Source organism: Sorex araneus, chromosome X (assembly GCF_027595985.1).
Source record: "Sorex araneus isolate mSorAra2 chromosome X, mSorAra2.pri, whole genome shotgun sequence".
In the NCBI taxonomy this organism is placed as follows: Eukaryota; Metazoa; Chordata; class Mammalia; order Eulipotyphla; family Soricidae; genus Sorex; species Sorex araneus.
The window spans coordinates 288,983,300-289,007,510 of record NC_073313.1 but is presented as its reverse complement, the minus strand read 5'-3'; the positions used below and the strand labels follow the sequence as shown (position 1 = coordinate 289,007,510).

At 39.6% G+C, this 24,211-nt stretch overlaps 1 protein-coding gene across 1 annotated transcript in view; it reads right to left on the bottom strand.

The window, feature by feature from the left end:
* LOC101548692 (3-hydroxy-3-methylglutaryl-CoA lyase, cytoplasmic) overlaps positions 1 to 24,211 on the bottom strand; it is a 121,481-nt gene that overhangs the window by 84,365 nt on the left and 12,905 nt on the right. The window contains exons 3-4 of the mRNA XM_004615811.3: positions 23,713 to 23,776; positions 16,234 to 16,422 (exon numbers count right to left, since the gene is read on the bottom strand). Of these exons, the coding sequence (XP_004615868.3) occupies positions 16,234 to 16,422; positions 23,713 to 23,776 (253 nt within the window). The remainder of the gene's footprint in view (positions 1 to 16,233; positions 16,423 to 23,712; positions 23,777 to 24,211) is intronic.

Below are 24,211 nucleotides of genomic sequence, written 5' to 3'. Positions count from 1 at the left end.
TTGTGGAAGTACAATAGCAAGGAAACATTTTTTTAACTGTTTTCTTTTTTTGCAAAAGGCAAAAATGAAACAGAATGTGTCTCCTCTTGATTCAGAACTTATATTATTATGGTAATAGTACAAACACACAAGTTAATATCTCAGTTCATGGTTGCTATCTTGGTGCAATTGGATATAGAGACAGTCATCTATTGATGTCAAAGTCAAAATTGCAAAGAAAATCAAATAAGATCATTTATATAAACATATCTTATTTTAACTAATAAAAATAGCAGAATACATAAACACATATTTCAATTAATCTTCTGATGTAGATTCCTTTTGTGTATGAATACACTGGAACATAGGAATTCTGAGACATTTTCAATATTACAGTTGTCATCTGACAGAAAATCCACTGCTGAGGCATAATATATTCCATTCTTTAAGAAAGGGAAATCTCCCTGCCCTGATGAGGCTCCAAGTTGCCCCCCACGAATGAGTTGCCGCCCACTAACGCTCCTCCGGCTCTTGAATGGCCATGATCCCAGAGGCACACATACCAATCTCAGAACCCAGCACCTTTAGGAAGAAATCCCTGCAGACTTATTACTAAAATACCAGAAATCCAAAATCATTGTATACTCTTGAGAATCAGCAATAGAAAACAAATTATCTAATGATGCCTTTTTGCAGGTCTGATTGTTGGGGAAAATTCCAAATAATAATGTCGAAATATTGAATAATGTCTTTTGTCGAAATATTGAATGTGATCAAAGTGGAGAGAGTAAAGTGGAAATCGTCTGCCAAACTGGCATGGGGAAGGGTGGGATGGGGGCATACTGGGGTTCTTGGTGAAAGGAAAATGTGCACTGGTGAAGGGATGGGTATTTGATTATGACTGAGACTTAAACTGGAAAGCTTTGTAACTGTTCTCATGGTGATTCAATAAATAATTTTTTAAAAAGAAAGGTAAATATTTTTTGAAAGAATATTAGAATGCCTGAAGAAAATAAAGTGAGAAACATGACAGCCACATGAATCACAAAAAATTGTTGGCACCTATGCCTTCTGCTTCTACTTTAATTTCCATAGTCTCTGACTACTCTCTTGAGCATATTTGTTCTTCAAGGTCCATCTCTGTCCTGTTCAACCTCTAGGTATCAAGAGGGACACTGTGACATCTCTGACCTCTAGGTATCAAGACGGATACTGTGACATCTCTGATAGACATCTTCCCGAGGTCTCTGAGCTCTGACTCCTGGCAGTGGAGATGACAAAGTGTAAATATTACCCCTACATCTACCGCTTTATCCCCAATGTGACAATAAATTAGAAAATGATCTAAGCAATGAAAAGTGATCAAGTGTGTTAAATCATTATTAAGGATAAATTAACATTCTGCAGATTGAGTTATTTTTTATTAGACATTTTTAAGTCAATAAACTGATAAAAATAACACTTGCATACTTTTGGTGGGATATTCTATATATTTTGAAACAGCATTGTGTTTGTATACATTTTAAAATACAATCGATAAATAGCATTGTTTATGGTTTAAGGTGTGCCACATAATGGTTTAATATACCTTTATTGAAAAATGATTTCTACATCTTTAGTGGGAGTCTGTTGTTTTCTATATATAGAATACAAGATGTTTTCCCATTATAACTTTCAGTTAAGATAGGATTTACTGTCTTAACAATGTAAAAGTATATCATACAGTAGTGTGAATTATAGCTATATTTATATATCATGCATATATAAAATATATCATAAGTAGTGTGAATTGTATGAAACATATATGTTACATATTTCACTCCTAATATTGAAAGTTTATTTTCAATAAATGAAAGAAAAGCATCTTTTAACCACCTTCCTCCAATTTATTCATTCTCTAACCAATCCCTTCCTCTGCTTACTATTACCATTTATTGTTATCTTTTCCTGTAACCAGACATTTAAAAAACTAGATTCCATACTATAGGTGACATAAGACTGGACACCTTTCCTTTTCTGACCTATTTCACTTAGCATCTAAATATCCATTCTTGTTGTCACATATGACAGGGCTTTCTCACTTTGTGCCTCACTAATATTCCATTGTTTATACCACTAAATATCCACTCAGATGAAATAAGTACTGATTCCCTACCTTACCTCTCATAAATAATGCTGCAAAGAATGTAAGTAGTGGTGCAAATATTTTGGTCAGTATTTCATTTCCTGTGTTTATATTTCCAGAAATGGTATGGTTTTAATTTTTTGAGGCTTATACATATGATTTTCCATAGTTCCTTGACCAGTTTATAATCTCACCAACATGGCACAGGGTTTACTTTGCTCCATATACTTGTATATAATTTATTTGGCATTTTTATTATTAACAGATGTTGAATTTTGTCAAGTTGAGTCTATTTAGATGAGTAAATGATTCTTTGATTCTAATTCTTTTACTAGTATGTGTTGTACCTTTCTCCCTTCCTTCCCTTCCTCCCTCCCTGCCCTGCCTCCCTCCCTTCCCTCCCTCTCTTCCTTCCCTCCCTCCCTCCTTCCTTCCTTCCTTCCTTCCTTCCTTCCTTCCTTCCTTCCTTCCTTCCTTCCTTCCTTCCTTCCTTCCTTCCTTCCTTCCTTTCCTTCTTCTTTCTTCTTTCTTTTTCTACTTAATGAACCCCAGTAACACCACTGGTCATGGTAATTTGTCTTTTTAATGTGTTACTGAATATCGTTGGCAGTGACTTAATGAAAATTTTTGCATCTATGCACATTGGGGATATTGGCTTATAGTTTGCAGGTAGTGTGATTTTCAGAATTTGGTCGGCCTAATGCTTGATGAAATGAGTCTGAATATATTCCTTCCTCTCTCGTTTTTGCAAAAGTAGCAATGGGAGGGTCTTCCGAGCAATGTTTAGTGGGGTTGAAGGTCACTGCCAGCATCACCTAATGGGCCAGATGGCCCAGTGCTGATTGCTGACATCTAACATCATTCCATTTGTTGTACAGCAGCATTCTTCAGCAATCATTACACCTGCAGAGCAGAACGTGTATTGCACACTGGTCCATTAACCAACAGAAATTATCAAAATAGTAGATCAGTGGTGTAGGGAGCCAGAGCACATTGCGCATGTGCGCATGCACATGATCGCGCATGCGCAACAACCACATTGCGCATGCGCGACACATTGCGCATGCGCAACAACCACATTGCGCATGCGCAACGACCGCATTGCGCATGCGTGGCGAGAGCCAATAGAGCGCCACCTCATATGGGGTGATTGGCGAGAGCCAATAGAATGAGCGCCACCCTATGGGGTGATGGGCGAGAGCCAATAGAAGATGAGCACCACCTTAGAGGCGGGGCAACCAGCCTATATAAGGACTGCCATTACCCAGGTTGTGGTTCTTTCTCCCCGTGAAGTTAACTGAATAAAACTGCTGCAGAAGGATCCTCAACCCATGTCGTCTCACTCTTTGCTGGCGAAGGGAAATCGCGACGCGGGCCACGAACAACTGGTGCCGAAACCCGGGAAATTCATCTTGCACCGCGAGGAAGAACCCCTCCTTTTGGAGGGAGGATTCAGAACTGCAGGGACGACTGCTCCGAGAGGTGTGCTGCGGACCACTGCCCAGTGTTGAGAACATGCGGCTCGTCGTCCGGTGCCGACCCTGCGGGTTAGCAATGATGATCCTGCTGCTGACTGTGCAACCGACGGAGGCCGGATTGGGCCGGCCGGCTGACCCTACACGCCTCCTACAACAGCTGTATGGGACCCCGTGCAACTGTCAGGGAGGACAATCTTCGGTGACCCCAACGAGCTACACGAAAACCGTGGACTGTGGGACTCTGACTATATATCTCGTCACGCGGCCCAGTGCTCGAGGCGGACTGACCCAGTTTTGGCAGTGCGTGCCCAAGCCTACTTTTATAAATAAGGGGGATCCCTGTCCTCAAAACTGTCAAGTGGTAGACCAGATGAATGCCATGTGTTATACCAGCTATTCTGAATGTACCCTAGGAGGAAAGAGGTATTTTACTGCAAAGCCCCATATGTCCTACGAGGGAACGTTCGGGGGTGACTGGTCAGTCGTCCCCTCCAGCAGAGGGAACCCTAAGTATGCTGCTGCCTCATGCACTGCCCCAGTGGGCAAAGATGCCTGCTGGCCCACGCGTGCCCCCTTGCATGTCACTGACGGGGGTCCCTCTGATGTGGTTCGGGAAAGGGAGGTGGGACAGCAGATTCAGCAACTGATTTTGGCTCTCTATCCCCAAATTTAATACGCAATGCGGAGAGTGTACCATGACGTGGAAACCGCTTGATGCTATGTTGGTTGATTGCATTTCTGATTTTGTTTTGATGGTTGTATTTTTTGATTGTTGTTTTGATTATTTGCTTTTACCTGGGTTATAGCTGACTGCTGCCTGGTGCCCCAATCCTCTGGCGGGGGCTCGGACTCGTTTGGCTCCCGCTATCCCCCTCTATCTTGCGCTCATGGCTCCTGCTCTGGGAGCAGCCCTTGCACGCTCGGAGCCACAAGGGCTCATTGCATGAGTACGGGTGCTCCAGAGTATTCTTCCTGAGAAGGGTGTTAGGCCGGAGAGCACTGCACTGAGTTGGCCCCTGACTCAGGGTGGCGAGCCACTTGCATAGGGCCGCCGTCGGATTTTGCCCTGCCTGGAAGTGAGGACGGCGGGACAGGTGGAGCCTTGGCGCGACCTGAAGGGGACGTGCGGAGGCCTCCTCAGTCCCTTGTAATACAGGCAGTGGTGACCGCCACCCCCTTCTACCAACAGGATGGCTCCATAAACAAAGACATAAGGGGGAGATGTAGGGAGCCAGAGCACATTGCGCATGTGCGCATGCGCATGATCGCGCATGCGCAACAACCACATTGCGCATGCGCGACAAACACATTGCGCATGCGCAACAACCACATTGCGCATGCGCAACGACCGCATTGCGCATGCGTGGCGAGAGCCAATAGAGCGCCACCTCATATGGGGTGATTGGCGAGAGCCAATAGAATGAGCGCCACCCTATGGGGTGATGGGCGAGAGCCAATAGAAGATGAGCACCACCTTAGAGGCGGGGCAACCAGGCTATATAAGGACTGCCATTACCCAGGTTGTGGTTCTTTCTCCCCGTGAAGTTAACTGAATAAAACTGCTGCAGAAGGATCCTCAACCCGTGTCGTCTCACTCTTTGCTGGCGAAGGGAAATCGCGACGCGGGCCACGAACACAGTGGTTTGCAATCTTTCTACACGTCTGAAACAGTGCTAGAAGAATGCTGCTGTACAGTGTTATTTAAACCTGGTTTTCTTTACTAATTCACTATCTGAAGGTTCTGGTTATTGTTTAAAATGGAGACTGAAAGGAGGTAAAGTGATATGCATGATGACCCTCCATTAACAGTATTGAAAGCACAGTGCCTAAAGGGGAAAAGATGAGGAGGGATGAGAGGGAAAGGGAGAGGTGTGAGGGAGGAAGTGGGGGAGGGAGAGAGAGGGAAGGGACAGGGAGAGGGAAAGGAAGAGGGGGAGGAGAGAGGTAGAGGGAGGGGGAGAGGGTGAGGGAGGGAGGGGACAGGGAGAGGGAGAAGGGGAGGAGAGAGGGGGAGGAGAGAGGAAAGAGAGGGGAGAGAGGCAAGGGAGAGGAGAAAGGGAGCAAGCGTGAGAGGGAGAGACAAGTGTCCTCCCTAGAGGCAGGATGGGGGAGGGAAACTGGGGACCTTGGCAGTGGGAAATGTACATGGGCCAAGGGACAGGTGTTTGAGAACATTGTATGACTGAAACTCAATCATGAATAACTTTGTAACTGTGCTTATCTTGGTGATTCAATTAAAAAATTAATTAAAAAGTAAAATGGCGACTTCAGAGCTGGAGAGATGGTACAGCAAGTAAGCTGCTTGCCTGCCCAGGTTAGATATCAGCACACATGTGAGCCCGAGTGCAGAGCCAGGAGGAAGCCCTGAAATAAGTTGGGAGTGGACCCCCAAACAAATATTCCCTCCCCCAAATAGAAAGTAAAGTTTAAATCCAATATTGCTATTCATTTCTCCTTTTGATCTCTATTAGTTTTTGTTCTATGGAATTACCTTCTATTAAATTCTATGATGTTGGTGCATATATCATTTAACAAATATTAACAATTTGATATATTTTTATATACTTTTGGCTTTCTCATAATATAACTTCCCTTTTCACTTTTACTCAAACATCAGTTTTATCTGAAGTATAACTAACCTTCCTTATCTTTTTTAATAAGTTTTATTAATTTAAGTTGGTAAATTTTTTTTTTGCTTTTTTGGGTTACACCTGGAGATGCACAGGGGTTACTCCTGGCTCTGCACTCAGGAATCACCCCTGGCGGTGCTCAGGGGACCATATGGGATGCTGGAATCGAACCCGGGTCTGCGGCGTGCAAGGCAAACACCCTATCTGCTGTGCTATTCCTCCAGCCTCCTTCCTTAACTTTTGTTATGTTTTGTTTCAGATATTATTATCATGTCATCTTAGCTTATGTAAGCCTTTAAGTTCTAGTATTTCTCTTGTAGGCAGCATATTTTTGGATCTTTTAAAAAATTATTAGTTTTCTATATCTTTTGAAAATTTTACATTGAGAAATAGTCTTTTTTAAATTTCTAATTTCTATTTTGGCACCATGATTTCTAATACTGTTAATATGTGGGAGAATCATATCCACAGCATTGCAACCCAACTGAAGAACTATCCACACAGTTGAGTTGGGAGTGGGGGACGGTAGTGAAAGGGAGAAGCCTTGGGGTCCTCGATGTGTGTGCTTAGAAATTATTTGTGTGAAAGACCATAATTGATACTGTAAATCACAGAATCTCATTAAGTTTTTTTTAAAAGCTAAAACTAAATTTCAGCCATACAATTTTCTAACTCCACACCCATCACAAGTGTTTGCATCCCTGTACCAATATCAAGAGGTCTCTTCCCATCCCCTTCATTGTATCCCCTTGACAAAATTTTCTTTAAATTCAGTTACCATAGTGAGGTTCATATACTTAAACAATAATGTTTGTGGGTTGTTTTTTTTTTCATGTACACCTCACTTCACCAACACCAAAGTGTCCAAGACTCTAGACCAGTGCCCTTATAAGGCATAAGTTGTCCTAATATTTCTCAAGACATCCTTTAGCTGCATCTATTTGGTACCAGATGGCAAAATTTTATCTTAGAACTGTTTAGTATTCTATTGTGTTCTGCTACATTCATTCTATGCTATTTTAAATCTGCTTCTTCTGCCATTAACACAGATATGCATATATTTTTTCAACTGTTTATTTTTTCTTTTGAGATACATAGAGTGGAATGCAGGCAGGGCTATAGGTTACTTCCAACTTTAATGTTTTGGAGAACTCTCCATACAGTTTTCCATGAAGTTTAAAGCAGTTTAAATTCCCATCAACAGTGAGTGAGAGTCCCTTTTCTCCTTATCTCTGACATTGCCTGTCCCTAATCTTTTTGATAGAGGCGATTACCATTGATATGAGAGAATATCTTACTGTCCTGTCACTTTGACTTGCATTTCCCTGAGAAACATGGAAGATTTTTGCTTTGAATCCCTGCTTAGGTGTCTGTTAGATGTATCCATATATTCTTAGTGTCTGTTCAGATCTTACCATCTGGTAGTGGGGTTGATAAGGTTGTTTTCTAGCTTTGAGTTTTATAAATGCCTCATATATCTTGGGTTATTAGCCCATCATCAGGGGACATATGTATTTTCTCCTATAAGTAGAAAGTCTTTTTGTAGTGATATTTTCTCTTTTGCAGCACAGAATCGTTTTTGCTTTGATGCAATTCCATTTGCTTGCCTTTATATCTGTTTTCTTGCCAATGGAGTTAAATAACCAAAAACACTGCTAAAGCCAGTATCATAAAGTGTGTTGCCTATACTTTTTTAGAATATTTTATGTTTTTGCTCTAACAGTCAAATCTTTAATTCATTCTGAGCTAACTTCTATGCATAGTAGGATATAGTGATGCAATTACATAGTTTTACATGTGAATATTCAGTTTTCCCAGCACCATTTGTTGGAGAGGCTCTTCTTTCTCCATTTGATACTCTTGGCTCCTGTGTTATCAATTATTCATATATCTGAGAATTCATTACTGGGAACTCAATTATATTTCACTGATCTAAATATCTGTTTTTATTCCAGTGCCACACTATTTTTGATTTCTATAGTTTCATAATATACTTTGAAATTGATGATCATTAGGTCCTCTGTCTTTATTCTTTTTCTCAGAATTCCATTGGCGATTTGGAGGTTTTGTAGGTTCATAAAAATTTTAACAATGTTTGATTTTTATCTTTGAAGAATTACATTGAAATGTTGAAAAGAATTGCATTGCCTAGATCTCCCTTTTCATGTCACTTTCCAGTGCTTACTTAGTTTCCTTTGTTTATATTAATATATATGTGTATATTTGTGTGTATATGTATGTGTTTGGCTGTATGTGAGAGATCACGAGAGAGAACTTTGGTAACTACATACTTGAATAACTGTAATATTTTTTCTGATTTTATAGGTCTATTTTGGTATAGACAGTTCTTTACCATTTTGCTTGCTAGATGTGTGCCCTGCAATGACCCTAGGTAGATGAGGACTGCTGTTAGAATCTGATTTAAAGTTAGAGAAATGTTTTAAGATTAGAGAAATATTTAAGTTCTAAGTTCAAGGCTTGTAGCATGTGTTGAATTCCTAGAATAGCTGAAACAATAGGAGAGTTCCCTTTCCAAGGGATGTTTAGTATGGGCTTATAATCTAGATGGATTCTGTAACCAAATAGGTTCTTAAAATTACCTTTCCTGCCACCTTTTTTTTTAGAAAAAAATGTACTTGGGAAATACAAAGTTATTAAGGGACTACTAGAGGCTACTATCATTACAGTGCCTGCCACACAAACTCCCCAATCCCTTGGCAGCCATATCTCCCATTTAGGAATCACTGCTCTCATCAGACTTATTAAACACTTATAACTGGGCACTTTCCTCTTTTGGGTATGGCTGATGAATTAACTTCCTTGTCCTTGAATAAAACAAGGGCTTTGGGCACCTCAATGATTTAGAGGTGAGATACATGTTTATATATGAACCACAAGTCATCGATACTGAAACATGATATCCAAACTACAATAACTGGTCTTAAAAAATGGACCTGACCTACGCTTCTCAAAAAATTAGAAATTGAGCTTCCATTTGATCCAGCAATACCACTTCTGGGACTATATTCTGAAGAAACAAAAAGTATAGTCGAAATGACATCTGCACTTATATGTTCATCACGGCACTGTTTACAATAGCCAGAATCTGGAAAAAAACCCGAGTGCCCGAGAATAGACAACTGGTTAAAGAAACTTTGGTACATCTATACAATGGAATACTATTCAGCTGTTAGAAATGATGAAGTCATGAACTTTGCATATAAGTGGATCAACATGGAAAGTATCATGCTAAGTGAAATGAGCCACTTGGCTGGGCAGACATAGAAAGATTGCACTCATCTGTGGAATACAGAACAACAGAGTACCAGACTAATACCTAAGAACGGTAGTATATAACACCAGGAGGTTGGCTCCATAGCTTGGAAGCTGGCCTCACACGCTGGGGGAAAGTCATCCCAGATAGAGAGGAGAACACCAAGTAATATGTGATTGGAGATCCTGCACGGGAAAGGAGATGAGTGCTGAAAATGGACTAGAGACTGAACAGGATGACCACTCAATATCCCTATTTCAAACCACAACACCCAAAAGGAGAGAGAGATATCAAATTGGAATGCCCCTCCACAGAGGCGGGGTGGGGTGGGGGGATGGACTGGGGAGGTGGGAGGGATACTGGGTTCATGGGTGGTGGAGAATGGACACTGGTGGAGGGATGGGCTCTCAAACATTGTATGAGGGAATAACAAATGTGTGAATCTGTAACTGTACCCTCACTGTCACTCACTAATTAAAAAATAATTTTTTAAAAAAATGGGCCTGTCCTGCTCTCCACAGGCTTAGATGAGCCTCGCCCACAAGGGAATCTGCAGTAAAACCCGGGTATGCGGGACCCATGACTGAGATCTCCCGGCTCACTCCAAATGGGACTGGCCTCCTCTCCCCACCTCTCCAGTTTTCCAGTAGCTTGGCAGTCACACCGACAAACTTCCCCCAGTGCCATGTAATCTCATTAATAGCCAAGATCCAGAGACTCAGAAACAAAGCTCTCAGAGAGCACCATAGGCCTCACCCACAAGTGAATCTGTTCTATCATCATATTCTAAATTTCAGAATTCCTGGGTACCTCTCATACTCTACACACTGATGTACTAAGAGTAGCACACAACATTTGAGGGGTGTAACAAACATATTAGTAATCTATTATAGAAGGGCTTAATGGCTTCAGGATGAAATATAATGATCTTCACACACTTCCCCCTAAGGAAACTTTATTGGACCATTTTTAGCAGATTATTCATAACAAGCAATACGAAATCAATAGTTTTGGTTCTGCTTTGTGGCTCACATTTTGGAATTTGGGGTGAAAACATTTGAAATATGGTGGTGGGAAGGTGCAATAGTGGTGGGATTGGTGTTTGAATATTAAATGTAATGAATTATTATGAAAAACTTTATAAATTAAAAATGAATTCAGAAGAGGTGAAACTGCAGACACTGGTAGAAGAAGGCTGACACTATTGGTGGCATTTGTTGCTGTTGGTATATTGTATAACGGAGAATCTAGTATAGACGGAACTGCACCTATAAATCACAGAACCTAAATAAAAATTATTAATTTTTTTAAAGTTTTTTTGAAGAAGTATTGATTAGAAACTTTGACAAGTATAACATCTACAATCAGTGACAGAGAAAATATCTTTGATAAATAAATGATGGGCCAGAATAACAGTGCAGTGGACAGGGTGCTTCCTTTGCACACTGCTGAAATGGGTTCAATTCCAGGCAATCCAAATGGTTCCTTGAGCCTCACACAGAGTAAGGAGTAAGTCCTGAGAATTACTGTGTGTAACCCATAAAAACAAACCCAGCACAGTAGAAATGACACCTGTACCTATATGTTCATTGCAGCAATGTTCACAATAGCCAAAATCTGGAAACAACCCAAGTGCCCTAGAACAGATGGCTGGTTAAAGAAACTTTGGTTCATCTACATAATGGAATACTATGCAGCTGTTAGGAGAGATGAAATCATGAAATTTGCTTATAAATGGTAGACATGGAGAGTACCATTCTAAGTGAAATGAGTCAGAGAGGGACAGAATAGGAGGATTGCACTCATTTTTGGAGTATAGAATAACATCACATGAGGCTGACACCCAAGGACAGAAGATACAAGGGCCAGGAGGTTTGCCCATAGCTGGAAGCCTGCTTCATGAGTGGAGAGGAAAAGGCAGATAGAATAGAGAGGGGATCACTAGGAAAATGATGGCTGGAGGAACCAGTTGGGATGGGAGATGTGTGCTGAAAGTAGATTATGGGTCAAACATGATAACCTCTCAGTGTCTGTGTTGCAAGCCATAATGCCCAAAATTAGAGAGAGAGTATGGGAAATATTGTCTGCCATGGAGGCAGGGGAGGGTGGGAAAGGGGAGGGGGCGTATACCAGTTATATTGGTGGTGGGGAATGTGCACTGGTGGAGGGATGGGTGTTTGATCATTGTGAGATTGTAACCAAACATGAAAGCTTGTAACTATCTCACGGTGATTCAATAAAAATTTTTTAAGATAGTAATAAAAACTAGGTAAATCTGTCTTTTTAAGAGAATAATAAACATATGGAAAATATTATGAGGCAAAGCACATTAAATATCTACTAAGAGGAATAAAGCACACTAGTATTTCTTTAGGAGAGAACTGAATACTTCCAGTTCTCTGTTTCTATGCTGCCAATTAATGTGGCACCGCTAATTTTGCAGTCCTGGATATAATTTGTTTTATTCTGTTTTTTTTTACCAACTATGAAGACACAGAATCATTTGGAGAAAAGAGAGCCTGGTATGAAGCAGATGAAGCTGTTTGTTAGCTGATGTCTTACTCAGTACTCAGGGACACGCATCACGAAGGCAGGGCTCAAGTTTTATATAAAAATTTAAAAAGCTGTACTGAATATGCACATTTCCCCATTATTAATGTGTTTTACTTTTAAAGTTTTGATTTAATGAAAGAAGAAAGTTATCAGCAGTTGAGTCTTAGGCAAACAGTTTCAACGCCAACCCAGTAGTGTCACTCCCCTCCACCAGTGCCCCCTGCCCCGCCCTCTCCCCTGCACGCCCACCCTGGTACCTGAAGGGCACAGGGTGCAGCTCAGCGGCTGTGGTTCAGGCTTTCTCCTTTCCTTCCAGTGTTGTCGAGTCTGTCTACATGCAGCCATATCGCTCCCCACAGCCCCCGGCCCTGCTTCCCCATTACATTTCTTTCTCATCTTCCTTTCCCTTGCCTTTATCCCTTCTCTGTCCTTCTCCCCGTAAACTGTTGTACATTTCTCAACCTCATTTTCTTTTTTCTTTTGAAGTTGACAAATATTTCACATAGGAAACTACATTTTGAGAATAATTTCTCTGTTAACTTATAATAGTTATGTATTCTTGACTACACTGGTCTACGGCCATACAGGCATATGTTTAAGTAATAAAAATAGAATATAATAAAAACTGGGGTCCCAAGAAAGATCCCTGTACGGCATGCTTCGTGTGCTTTCCATACAGAAGGGGATGTTCCATTTATAACTCCATTTCTATTTCCTACTATTGTGGCCAAGTTTCCATTTATTACATGTCTACTTGCCTTAATATTAACTTCCAGTCTGGAATACTGTAAACTATTTCTCAACCCCTAAATTAAAGCAAATGGCATCCACTCCACATCCAACACCAATTTTACTAGAAGCCACTTCAAAGGTTCCTTTTAAAAAGTGAAGTATGGTCATTGCTTCCTGAAGCCAAGGTTAGCTCTGCTTAAGATCCGGGAGATTGTCTCTGATTTCCCTTCGATTTAAACACTGGCAGTTTCTTCTAAGAACCCCCTCCTGCCCCAATACAAAAGGTAAATCTGGTTTTTTTGTTGTTGTTGCTGCTGCTGCTGTTATTAGAGAGAAATGGAGAAAAGAAGAAGGCTAATTAGTACGGAGTTTGCATGGACGCTGTTGGGTGTGCTAGCAAGGATGCAGCAGGTATGGCACCATGTAGGAAGAGACCTATAGTGTGCATTCCTTTCTTCTGTTGCTATATGGGATTATCAAACTATAAATACAGAGGCAAAAAAGAAAAAAACTCACAATTGTAACTTTCAGCTTCCGTGGGAGTCTGCTCTGATCAGTTCCTGAATAATTCATTTCCATTTGCTTCACCAGGTACACAATTATCTCTGATACTCTATTCTTTATATTTTTTACTCCATTACTAAGTATTAAACTCCATGGAAATATAAAATCAAGCTAGAAGTATATAATTGGGTTCCCAGGGCTCCTGTGTCTTGCTTCAAACCTCTTCATATGCATATAGGTATATGTATATGTATATGCACATAGGAAGTACTATTATACACATCAGAAAACACCTTTATACAAGCTTGTTTACACTCTTCCTAGTAACCGTAACAGAAGCTGCTGAAAAACAACCTCTTTCTACACACATACCAAAGTATTCAGTTTAATCTAAAGGCATTTTCCTTCAGAACAGATTTATACATATATATCTAAACTTCAGAGATAACAAAAACTGTATGAGATCCAAACTATAACAATAAAGTTTAGAATGTCAAAAAGAGGGCTAGAATGGTAGAGAAAACCCAGAGAGATTAGTGGAAGGAAGCAGACACTGGGTGTAAGATTAGTGTTGGAAAATTCTTTGCCTGAAACTCAACTATGAATGACTTTTTATCTCATGGTACCATAATAAATTAATTTTTAAATATACATTAAAAGAAAAGATACCTATTCTTGATATGCACACCATTTGATCAAAATATATCTGCATGGTCCTTCAATTCTATAGACAATGTAAATTTGAATCCCCAATCCATAAAAGGGTAGCACTGTACTGTAACATTGTTGTCCCATTGTTCATCAATTTGCTCGAGTGGGCACCAGTAACTTCTCCATTGTGAGACTTGTTGTTACTGTTTTTGGCATATCAAATACGCCATGGGTAGCTTGCCAGGTTCTACCGTGCCTATAAGTAAAATATTATATACAGAGGAGACATTGTGTTTCTCTTCTATCTGTAATCAAATGCATTAAGGAGCATATAGTTGCCTCCCCCTTCCAACAAAAGTCCAACTTTTGTTGGTTCTTTGTTGAGTATCTGAAATTTGGGTGCTCTCTATCTCACATATGTTCTCATGCATGCATCTTCTCTCTTTTGAGCCCAGGTTGTCTCCTTCCCTCTTCCATAGCTATTCTGAGGATGGGCAAATAACCCAGAATTTCAGTCCTCACCTCTCTGTAAACAGAAAGCTTGCAATTCAACCAGTTTATCAATGTTATAAACCTCAGTTTCTCCCCTAAATATATTAGTCTTCCTTCAATTTTTCCTCTTTTTAGATCTTTTATCCAAATGGCCCTTCATCTATTTAATCCCTCTCTTTATACTTTACGCACCTTACTGAGATCAGATTCCTCTTATTACCTAGGTAGGATTTTAAATTGTATTTCCTTAACACTTAAAATCAGAATGGGATATGAACAATACCCTACACTTATGCATTTGGAGACACTGTGCAAGCCAAACAGCATCCAGAAACTTCCTTCACTACTCCCAGATTTTACAATAAATCCCTTATCCCAAAGAAATAAACTGTCATTCATTCATTATGTAATTAATTTGCCAAAAATATATAGTATAACTCAAAGGGTTACCATGAAATAAGAGGGAGAGAAATTAAACAGCAACAAAAACCAGCCAAGCAAGCTTTGGAGCCGGCTGGTGAAGAAGGCTTAGTAAGTTACCTTTGCAGCTGAACACAGAACCCTGAAGGGATGTCTCTTTTCTCTATTGTTTTAGAAACTAAAATGCCTAGGAAAGAAAAATTGTAAAAATTCCCACGCTCAGAAGTCCATGGGATATCATTTTCTCTTGTCTCTAATTCAATGCAATGTTCCCTGCCTGCTTCCAGAGGATAAATAAGGATCTGGGCACATATGTTACAGAGTCGAAACACGCCCATGTGGGGCTTGATCTTCAAGTTGCTTTTCAACTTCTGCCAAGCAACTGTTCACTTTAGGACTGTGACATTAAGCTTTACTTATTGATTTTCAGCTTCACCAAAAAGCTTTCATACAGCATTATCTTTAGTTGTCAAGAGTTTGGGTTATAATAACATCAAATGAATCTATTTTGGGCTGAGTTTCAGAAAGTAATGTTGATGTTAAAACAATACCCTTAATTGATAAATATATGATATATATGCATATATATGCATCAATACTTGAAATACAAAATAACTGACATAGTAAAATTTCTAATTCTTGCACTTCATATAGCCATTCATTTTGATGATCATCTACTATGATGTTTTCCAATAAAGATGATACTTCCCCCCTTTAGGGTGTTGGAACGATTCAGGGGAGCAAAGGGTACTGTCCTCAGGTCAGTTGAGGGCAGTTTCTACTTGGAAGGTAGATTTACAGCAGAACCATGAGGAATTTCTTTTTCTGAAAAGGAGAAAGTAGGCCAAATAAGTTTGGAAAGCTCTAACTGAATATACTTGATAAAAACCAGGGCCTTTTACAAATATGCTTGCCAACATCAGGAAAACATCTGAAGCGGAATAGCCTATATTTCTGTACCATATCTTTTTTTTTTAATCACAGAGCACCAAATTATCAAAAAGACCATTATTTATGTGATTATGACAGTATATTCTACTATTATCATGCTTTGCACTCCCCCTAAACTGCCATCATATCTTGATTAAATTGTATGGTTGAGAGTATAAGAGTTGGTGAGAAAAGCTGCCATGGCTCTTTTTTCTAATGTATACTTTAGAAAGAACAACTACAGGTTTTTGGCATTTTGTTTTGTTTTTTATCAAAACAAAGTAGCTGTGGTGAGGTTCCATTGCCCTAATTCATATTTACACATGTTTCTTTAGTGCTTCTCATGTGGCAGGCAGTGTTCAGACACCATACTCATCATGATCCATACACGTCACTCAGAGAAGCTCTATGCATGTTACAAATAATGAGGCACACCATTACATGAAAACAGGTAGTATGAAATACCTGAAGGGCCGTTAGGATGTTCACTAAGGCTTGTCCATAGGTGTCATGACAGTGTACGGCAAGAGCCCTTGGAGGGATTTCTTTCATGACACTTTCCAGCATTCTCTTCATGCTTCCTGGAGTGCCAACTCCTATTGTGTCCCCCAGAGATATCTCATAACAGCCCATGCCATACAGTCTCTTAGACACCTGTAGGGAAAAAGTGAAGTGCTAGTAAGACAAGGAATCATACACTCAAAGGAAGATGTTCCCTGGGAAGTGCTTCTAAAGGTAAAAAAATCACAACTAAGATCAGTTGCTTCTCCAGTGAAAAACATAGTTTAGTTTCCTAGTCACTGTTCCCTTCTCTTTAGGTAGTAAGCATTATATAAAACTTAAATGGCATTGTTGTAATTACCATTTCCCACTGCTGTTTTTTATTAGGGGCTTGCCTATTTTTATTGAATTATGAAATTATGAGGCACAATTTTATTTGTGAAGGGTTTATATTAACATTTTGAGGAGGTCCACACCCTACCATGTTCAATGTTTACTCCTAGCTCTGCACTTAGGGACTTCTCCTCATGAGCCTTGGGGGACCAGATGGGGTGCTGGAGACTGAACCCATGTTGATGGCATGCAAGGCAAACCCCTACCCACCTCCTTTGCTTTGACCCTTGTTTCTTAACCTTGAAACAAATAGAAACATAAGGATTTACATATGGAGTAATATTTGCCAAGGCATTAGATTGGGTGATGAGTACTCAATACTTGTTTCAGTTCCACCCGGAAGTAGCTTTGTAATCTGTAGTGGATTTGTAATCAATCTTTTTCTGTTAAAAAAAGAACAGATGCATTTATATGAAATCAATTGCAAATCCACTTCAAGCCCAATAGCTAAAGTGACTTTCAAAGAGCAATGTGAATTTGCAGGAGAAAACATTCACATGTTGAGGATATTGGTGCTGGCATCAGACAGCTCTGAATTTAAGTCTCAGCTGCCACTTGTGCTAGTCATGTTTGGTTGTTTACAAGCAAAGAATGTAGACAAATTTATAAAATATGTTATATAAAGATTCATACACAGTAACTCATTAATTCAGCTGGTATGTGTTTCTTCAGGGCCTATTGAGAAGTGTGTGCTGAGAGTTAATGTTATGCTAATATTGAAACAGCTTATACTGTCACAACATCTGAAGTCAAGTGAGGACAATTCTTAATCAGTTCCACTCAGTATTGTGCAAATACAAGCAACAATAAGAAGTTTGGAATAAAGACACAGGATTATAAAAGTATGCCGCAAAGGAAATTGATCTAATTCTGTGAAGCATGAAGGGCTCAGTGACAGTTCATGATAAAGTAGCGGGACTTGTTGAAAAGGATGAGAAGGAAGGATCTGTGGACTAGGCTCCAGGTGCAACAGAAATGCGAAGGCTAGTGCAAAGGCTTAAAGGAAGGTTAACAAATTCCTGGGCCTGGAGGCCACATCTGGTATGGTTCTCAGGGCTTACTGCTGGCTCAGTGCTCCAGGGTCAAATATTCTTGGGGACAATGTGTGGTACCAGAGGTCATGCCAGGTTGGCTGTGTGCAAAAAATGGTGCCGAAATCTCTGTTCCATCTGTCTGACCTCTAAACGAACAAGTTGAAAAATCTTGCCATGCAGGAGAAAAAGAATGAAATGTGAACAATAGAGTGACTGACAAAAAAACAAATTTCAGTTCAGAATAAAAATACATAAAGCTGTACAGGTAGGTCTGAAGCAGAGCAGAAGGAATTTTGCCCACGAATCAAACTGATGATTTTGTTAAGGAATTTTTTCATACACTCAGTAGTAAGTGATGGCAGAACTTTGGATAATAATGTTATAATCAGATTTATGTTACAGAAAAGAAAGGAAATAATAGTATCAGAAATAAGTTGGAAGGAAATTGGCATTACATCATCCCAACATGAATAGTAACTAGATGGAAATTAGCTAGAGAAAGTCCAATGCTTATCCTCACCATTGCCCCGTAAGTGATGAAATCCCTTCCTGGCAGAGAAGATGAGACTAAAATAAACCCAACCAGTTAATGGAAAACTAGAAGTGTGAGTTCAAAGGAATACAAAGGAATCAGGAAGGATTTTGAAACCAAAATCTGCTAAAAAGTCAAAAAAGAAGAGAATATTATTTTGCTTTTCATTATGTAGTTCCATTTCATAATCTTATGAAAGAGGGATTTTTAATTTTTTTTTAATTTGGGGCCACACTTAGATGTGCTTAGGGTTCACTCTTGGCTATGCATTCAGGGATCTGCTGGCAGGGCTCAGAGGATCATAGGTGTTGCCAGGGATTGAACCCAGTTTGGCAATAAGCAGGAAATTTTAGAAGAGGGTAGTCAAGACCAGCATTTCTCAATTGGGGGTCATATGTTCTCCCTGAGGGTATACAAGATACTCAAAAGGAGGCACAGAAAAGAATTGTATAAGATGGTCGAGACTAAGGGTGAACCAGCAGGAAGGGGACTGGGGAGTTACAGAAAGCAAACAAGGTTGGGAGGGGGCCTAAGTCAGAGAGAGCTTGAGAAACAGTGCTCTAAATGCTGTCTGGAATATGGGGTCAGGCTGGTGATATACAAGGGAATTTAAGCGACTTTGTATGGCCATTTGAAGAAGTTGTAGGACAGAGGTAGCCAATAAAGAGAGGGTGAAGATGAATTTAAAACAGATGCTTTCACATGGAAGAGGCTTGAAAGTGTTCAAGAGCCAATAGGAAAAATTCTGAGCAATGGGGTATACAGTGAAGAAAATGAGGGAAGATGTAAAGACTTGAAGAGAACTAACAAAGTTTGAAATCATCAATTCAGAAAGTAAATGTGAATCGATCACATAATAGCACAAAAGTTCCATCTAAGGACACTAGTCACTGTTGGATTATAGTTCCAGGCATCTGAGACTTGACACTGAGTTGTCCTTCCCCCTCCTGCGTGAATCTTAGGGTAATTGAAATACACCCAGTCCAGTGCTCCTGGGGGCACACCCGATTCCGTCCAGCATACCCAATCCTGTTTCTCTTTAACCTCTTCTGTGTGTTTTTCTCCCCTATCTGTTAGTCATAAATATCTCCAAATCAGACACTTGAAAAGTCAAGCCTCCTGATAGTTCTAGATTTTGTACTTGGAAGTAAAATGTTGCTTTTCTCTTTCCTTTATGATTTTTTGCACATTTTTTTTTATTTTAGAGCAACAGCCTTTTTGTATCAATCCTTTTTCACAAGGGTTCAAGATGCCACTCTGTCTAACGTTCATCGATTTAAAGAAGGCCTTTGATTTTGTTGAGACTGAAGCAGTCATAGAAGCCCTAGCCAAACAGGGCCTTCAAACTCAATACATCAAGATCCTCCTCGAGCTGTATTACGGATTCACCACCAGGATCTCACCATTCTATAAGGAAGTGATCATTGATGTAAAGAGAGGGGTTCAGCAGGGTGATACCATTTCACTGAAACTCTTCAGTGCCACCCTCGAGAACATCATGCAATGACTGGACTGGAAAGGAATGGGAGTGAAGATAGACGGTCGGCAATTACACCACCTCCACTCCACTGATGTCATCGTTCTCATTATACCAAACATTAACTAAGCAGCACAAATGCTGGCAAACTTCGACCATGAGTGTGGATAGATTGGACTGCAACTGAATCTCATCAAAACAATGTTTATAAAAAACAAACTAGTTCCTGGCATTCCATTTGCTCTCAACAGAACGACCATCTCCGAATGCAGTAGCTATGTGTACCTGGGTCGAGAACTCAACATGGAATGACTTGGTGCCAGAACTGCACAGGAGGAAGTTCATCCTCCTGTGCAGTTCATCATGGAATGCCGTCAAGAGCATCGAAGAAGTGGTTAAGAAAACGAAGAATCTTTAGCTCCGGGCACATCTTTTTGACTCCACCATTCTTCCTGCACTAACATATGCCGCAGAGACCCGGGCCCTAAGAAAGCAGGATGAGAATATTCGGGTTTTATCCCAAAGAGGAATAGAAAGAGCTATGCTTGGAGTATCACGTTTCACTCAAGTGAGAGAAGGAATCCAGGGTTCCGTCCTCCATCAACGGTCAAGAATCAGAGACGCTGTCTCGTTTGCCAAGGCATCAAAAATCAGATGTGCCGGACATGTAATGTGATTCAGAGACGACCACTGGACTAGAGCTATTACCAACTGGATTCCACCGGATGTCAAAAGACCGCGTGGCCGCCACCAATGAGATGGTCAGACTTCTTCATTAAATACCTGAGTGAACAGTTTGAGGCTCTTCCTGTTCCTGTTCCTGGAGTGAGCAGATATCATTGGGCTACACTAACATGTGACAGGGATGAATGGAGACATTACTGGTGCCCGCTCGAGCAAATTGAAGATCAATGGGATGACAAGTGATACAAGTGATCCTTTTTGTATATAGCCACAGGAAGAGAGTTAATGCTATGCCTTTGTAATATTGGAATTAATTGACTCTGAAAAATACTTACTCCTGGCCATGCATCATATTTATTTGTCTTAAACCACATTTAGGACTTTAGTTCCTAACACCCCAAAAAGAGGGTTCAACTGAGGAGCTTGGGACGACCTGGGGTGAGCCATCAGCTACCCTGGCTTTGACATATGCCAGCCTAAGAGCCATAAGAAGTACAATAAGTTAAGAGCGCAGCCATGGAACAAATTCTGTCATGACCCAAATAAAATAAATTGAATAAGGACCCTATTGGGATTAGGAAAAAATAGTCCGACCTGAGGACTGTAGTCTGGGAAGTATAGTGAGATGGCCCCAGGAGAAGGCACCATTTACCATGAGTCCAGAGAGACCATTTTACGCTTAATATAGGGAATAGATAAAAGTCTATATCTCTTACTGTGTTTATACAAAATGACTCAAAACATTATTAAGAAGCAATTTAATATGATTGTTTAAATGGATTACCAGGAAAGGAAAGGAGAAAGCAATATGCCCTTAGATGGAATTCCAGCTCTGGGTGGATCTCCTGGTAGGAATCTAAAGTGCTGGAGCCTTGGGCGGATTCAGTCCTTGGGTGGATATCCCAGAAGAATTTCTCCTGAAAGAGGGACTTTACATCTGTTCATTGGTTATGTTAATGTTCAACCACATCTATATGTAACTGCTGGCCAAATCCTTCAGGATTTTTCTATAATACTCCTGATTGATTTAAATAAACTGCACTGGTTTCCAGCCTCCACAGTAACCTGCTCCTTCGTCCATCATTTGGGCAGATGGTCATTCCCTGTGAATGTACCAAGGGAACCTAGTCACCATAGGACGACAACTCTGACAACTGGCACCCAAGCTAGGACATCAGACAAGCCACAAATTCCTAATGCTTTCAATTTGCCTGTAATATGATTTTCTCCAGCAATTCCAAAGGCATGTCAGCGCTGGAACAGAGAGCCTGAGGGTTAATATGTTTTTTTTCCCGGACATGACATGAGACAAAAGGCAGAAAAGTGAGGATTTAATAAATAGATGCTGGTGGACCCATGATTAATGTAACCTGAAGTTGTTCCACTCCATTTTTAAAGACTATAAAATTGTGCATACACATTAATAACACAGTGTTAGAAGAGCTCCATGCAGGTAAAGTAGCTACACATTTTGAGCTGAGTTATTATTACATGCTTCTATCTGTAGTATAAAAACATCACCTTTGAAAAATATGCAGTAGATGGGGCTGGAGCTATAGCACAGCGGGTAGGGCGTTTGCCTTGCACGCAGCTGACCCGGGTTTGATTCCCAGCATCCCATATGGTCCTCTGAGTACTGCTAGGGGTGATTCCTGAGTGCAGAGCCAGGAGTAACCCCTGTGCATCGCCAGGTGTGACCCGAAAACCAAAAAAAATAAGAAAGTAAAAAAGAAAAGAAAAATATGCAGTAGACATCAAAAGTTATAATGAATTGATATAAAAGGATCGATTTCACCAAAACTGAAAATTCTTCTTGCTTAATTTTTATTTTATAAAAATTCCATATTCATTGTGTGATTGCCATAATAATAACTATCAAAATTAACAGTCAAATATAAGTTTCAGCTAATATATCATCTATATAAATGATTTTTTGAACGAGTCTAATAATGCATCATGAATGGAACATTCTGTATCCACTGGCATCAATAAACAGGTTCTAGAAGTTGAAAGTGGACTGCAGGGGCTGGAGCAATAGCACAGTGGGTAGGGCATTTGCCTTGCATGTGGCCAACTTGGGTTGAATCCCCAGCATCCCATATGGTCCCCCAAGCACCGCCAGGAGCAATTTCTGAGTTCAGAGTCAAGAGTAACACCTGTGCAATACCGTGTGTAACCTAAAAAAGAAAAAAAAGAAAAGAAAAGAAAAGAAAAGAAAAGAAAAGAAAAGAAAAGAAAAGAAAAGAAAAGAAAAGAAAAGAAAAGAAAAGAAAAGAAAAGAAAAGAAAAGAAAAGAAAAAGAAAATGAACTACACTAAGGTTGCATTAATGACTACAGAGTCAGTGGACCTCGATGATAGAGGTAGGACCTAAGAATGCAGTGTTAGGCAATTTTATCTTGGTGTGACATAGAGTGTTGCTGATACTCCAGACACATAAAAAACCCAGATAGTGTAATAGACAATATTTTTAGATGACATGAAGTGGCCCATTGGAACCACCATAATCATATGGAGTCTGTCCTAGATAAAAACACCAACTGTTGTATGTTTTGTGTGACTGTAATCTATTTTTCTTAGATTTCTAATTAAACTTATAATTTCTATTAGATTTTTAATTTATCAGATTTCAGCCTTTCTAGAAACTACTTAGAAATAATAGTACTTGAAAATAGATATAATGGTACATCAGCATAAAGATATTCAAAGGGAAAAATAAGGAATTATTATATTCTCCAGATAAGTGCAAACTCAAGAAGGAAAAAAAATAGGTAGATTGCACAAAGTGGGAATGTCGTTCCCTGTTCTGGCCACTTGAAAGCAAAATAGCCAATATGGGGTTAAACAGAGAGAGAGCACAGGTATAAAGGCACTGTCTGTGCAGGTGGGCACCACCAGCTCAAACCTCAACACTGCATAGTGCCCCTGCATGCTAAGAGTGATCCCTAAGAAATGCCAGCTGTGACCCCAAAACAGCAAAGAAAAGCAAAATCGATGGGCTCTCAAGTGATAAGGCTCAACTGTTATTATTTAACAGTTATAGTCAATAAACATGTCGGCAGGGTTAAATTTGATCCCTTAAGTGGTCAAATATACCTTTGGGGATAATCTCCCATTTCAGCTTTATTTAGTCTTTGTTGTACAGATACAATAACCATTAAGGAAAACCTAATGGTTAACTTTCCACTTAAAAATATTATATATCATTGTATGACTGAAACTCAGTCATGAAAGGTTTGTGGTGATTCAGTAATTAATAATAATAAAAATAATATAATAAATATCACTGTATCATTAAACCAAAAAAGGAGAGGTATATCTTACTTCTGTCACTTTTTGTGGTGCGATACTTCCTTCATATGGACAGCCCAGGGCACAAGACACATACCTAAATTTTAAAAACACAAAGCCATATAAAAATGTGTATAATAAATGATTTTCTGATTTTCACTTTATAAAAATAAAAAACTAGAATTCAGGAAGACAATTTATTCTATGTGACTCTTCTGGTAACATTTTACTCTCAGGCTAAACAAAAACTGTTTTCAAGCATTTTAAATTTAACTCACATTTTTATCTTTCTAATAATTATTACAATTTTAGCATGCTATTGATAGAATATGGGAATAATAGGGAATTATCATATGAGTTATTTATTTTATAGTAATATTATATTCAAAGTAGAAAACATAGCAAAATACAGTTTTATTTAAATTAAAAATTCCAACTCTTAATATCCAGGTTCTTTGGAATTATATTGAAAAACCATGTACATGACTAATAGAAATTTTCTCTCCATTCCCATCTGGATGTTTTGGCCTTA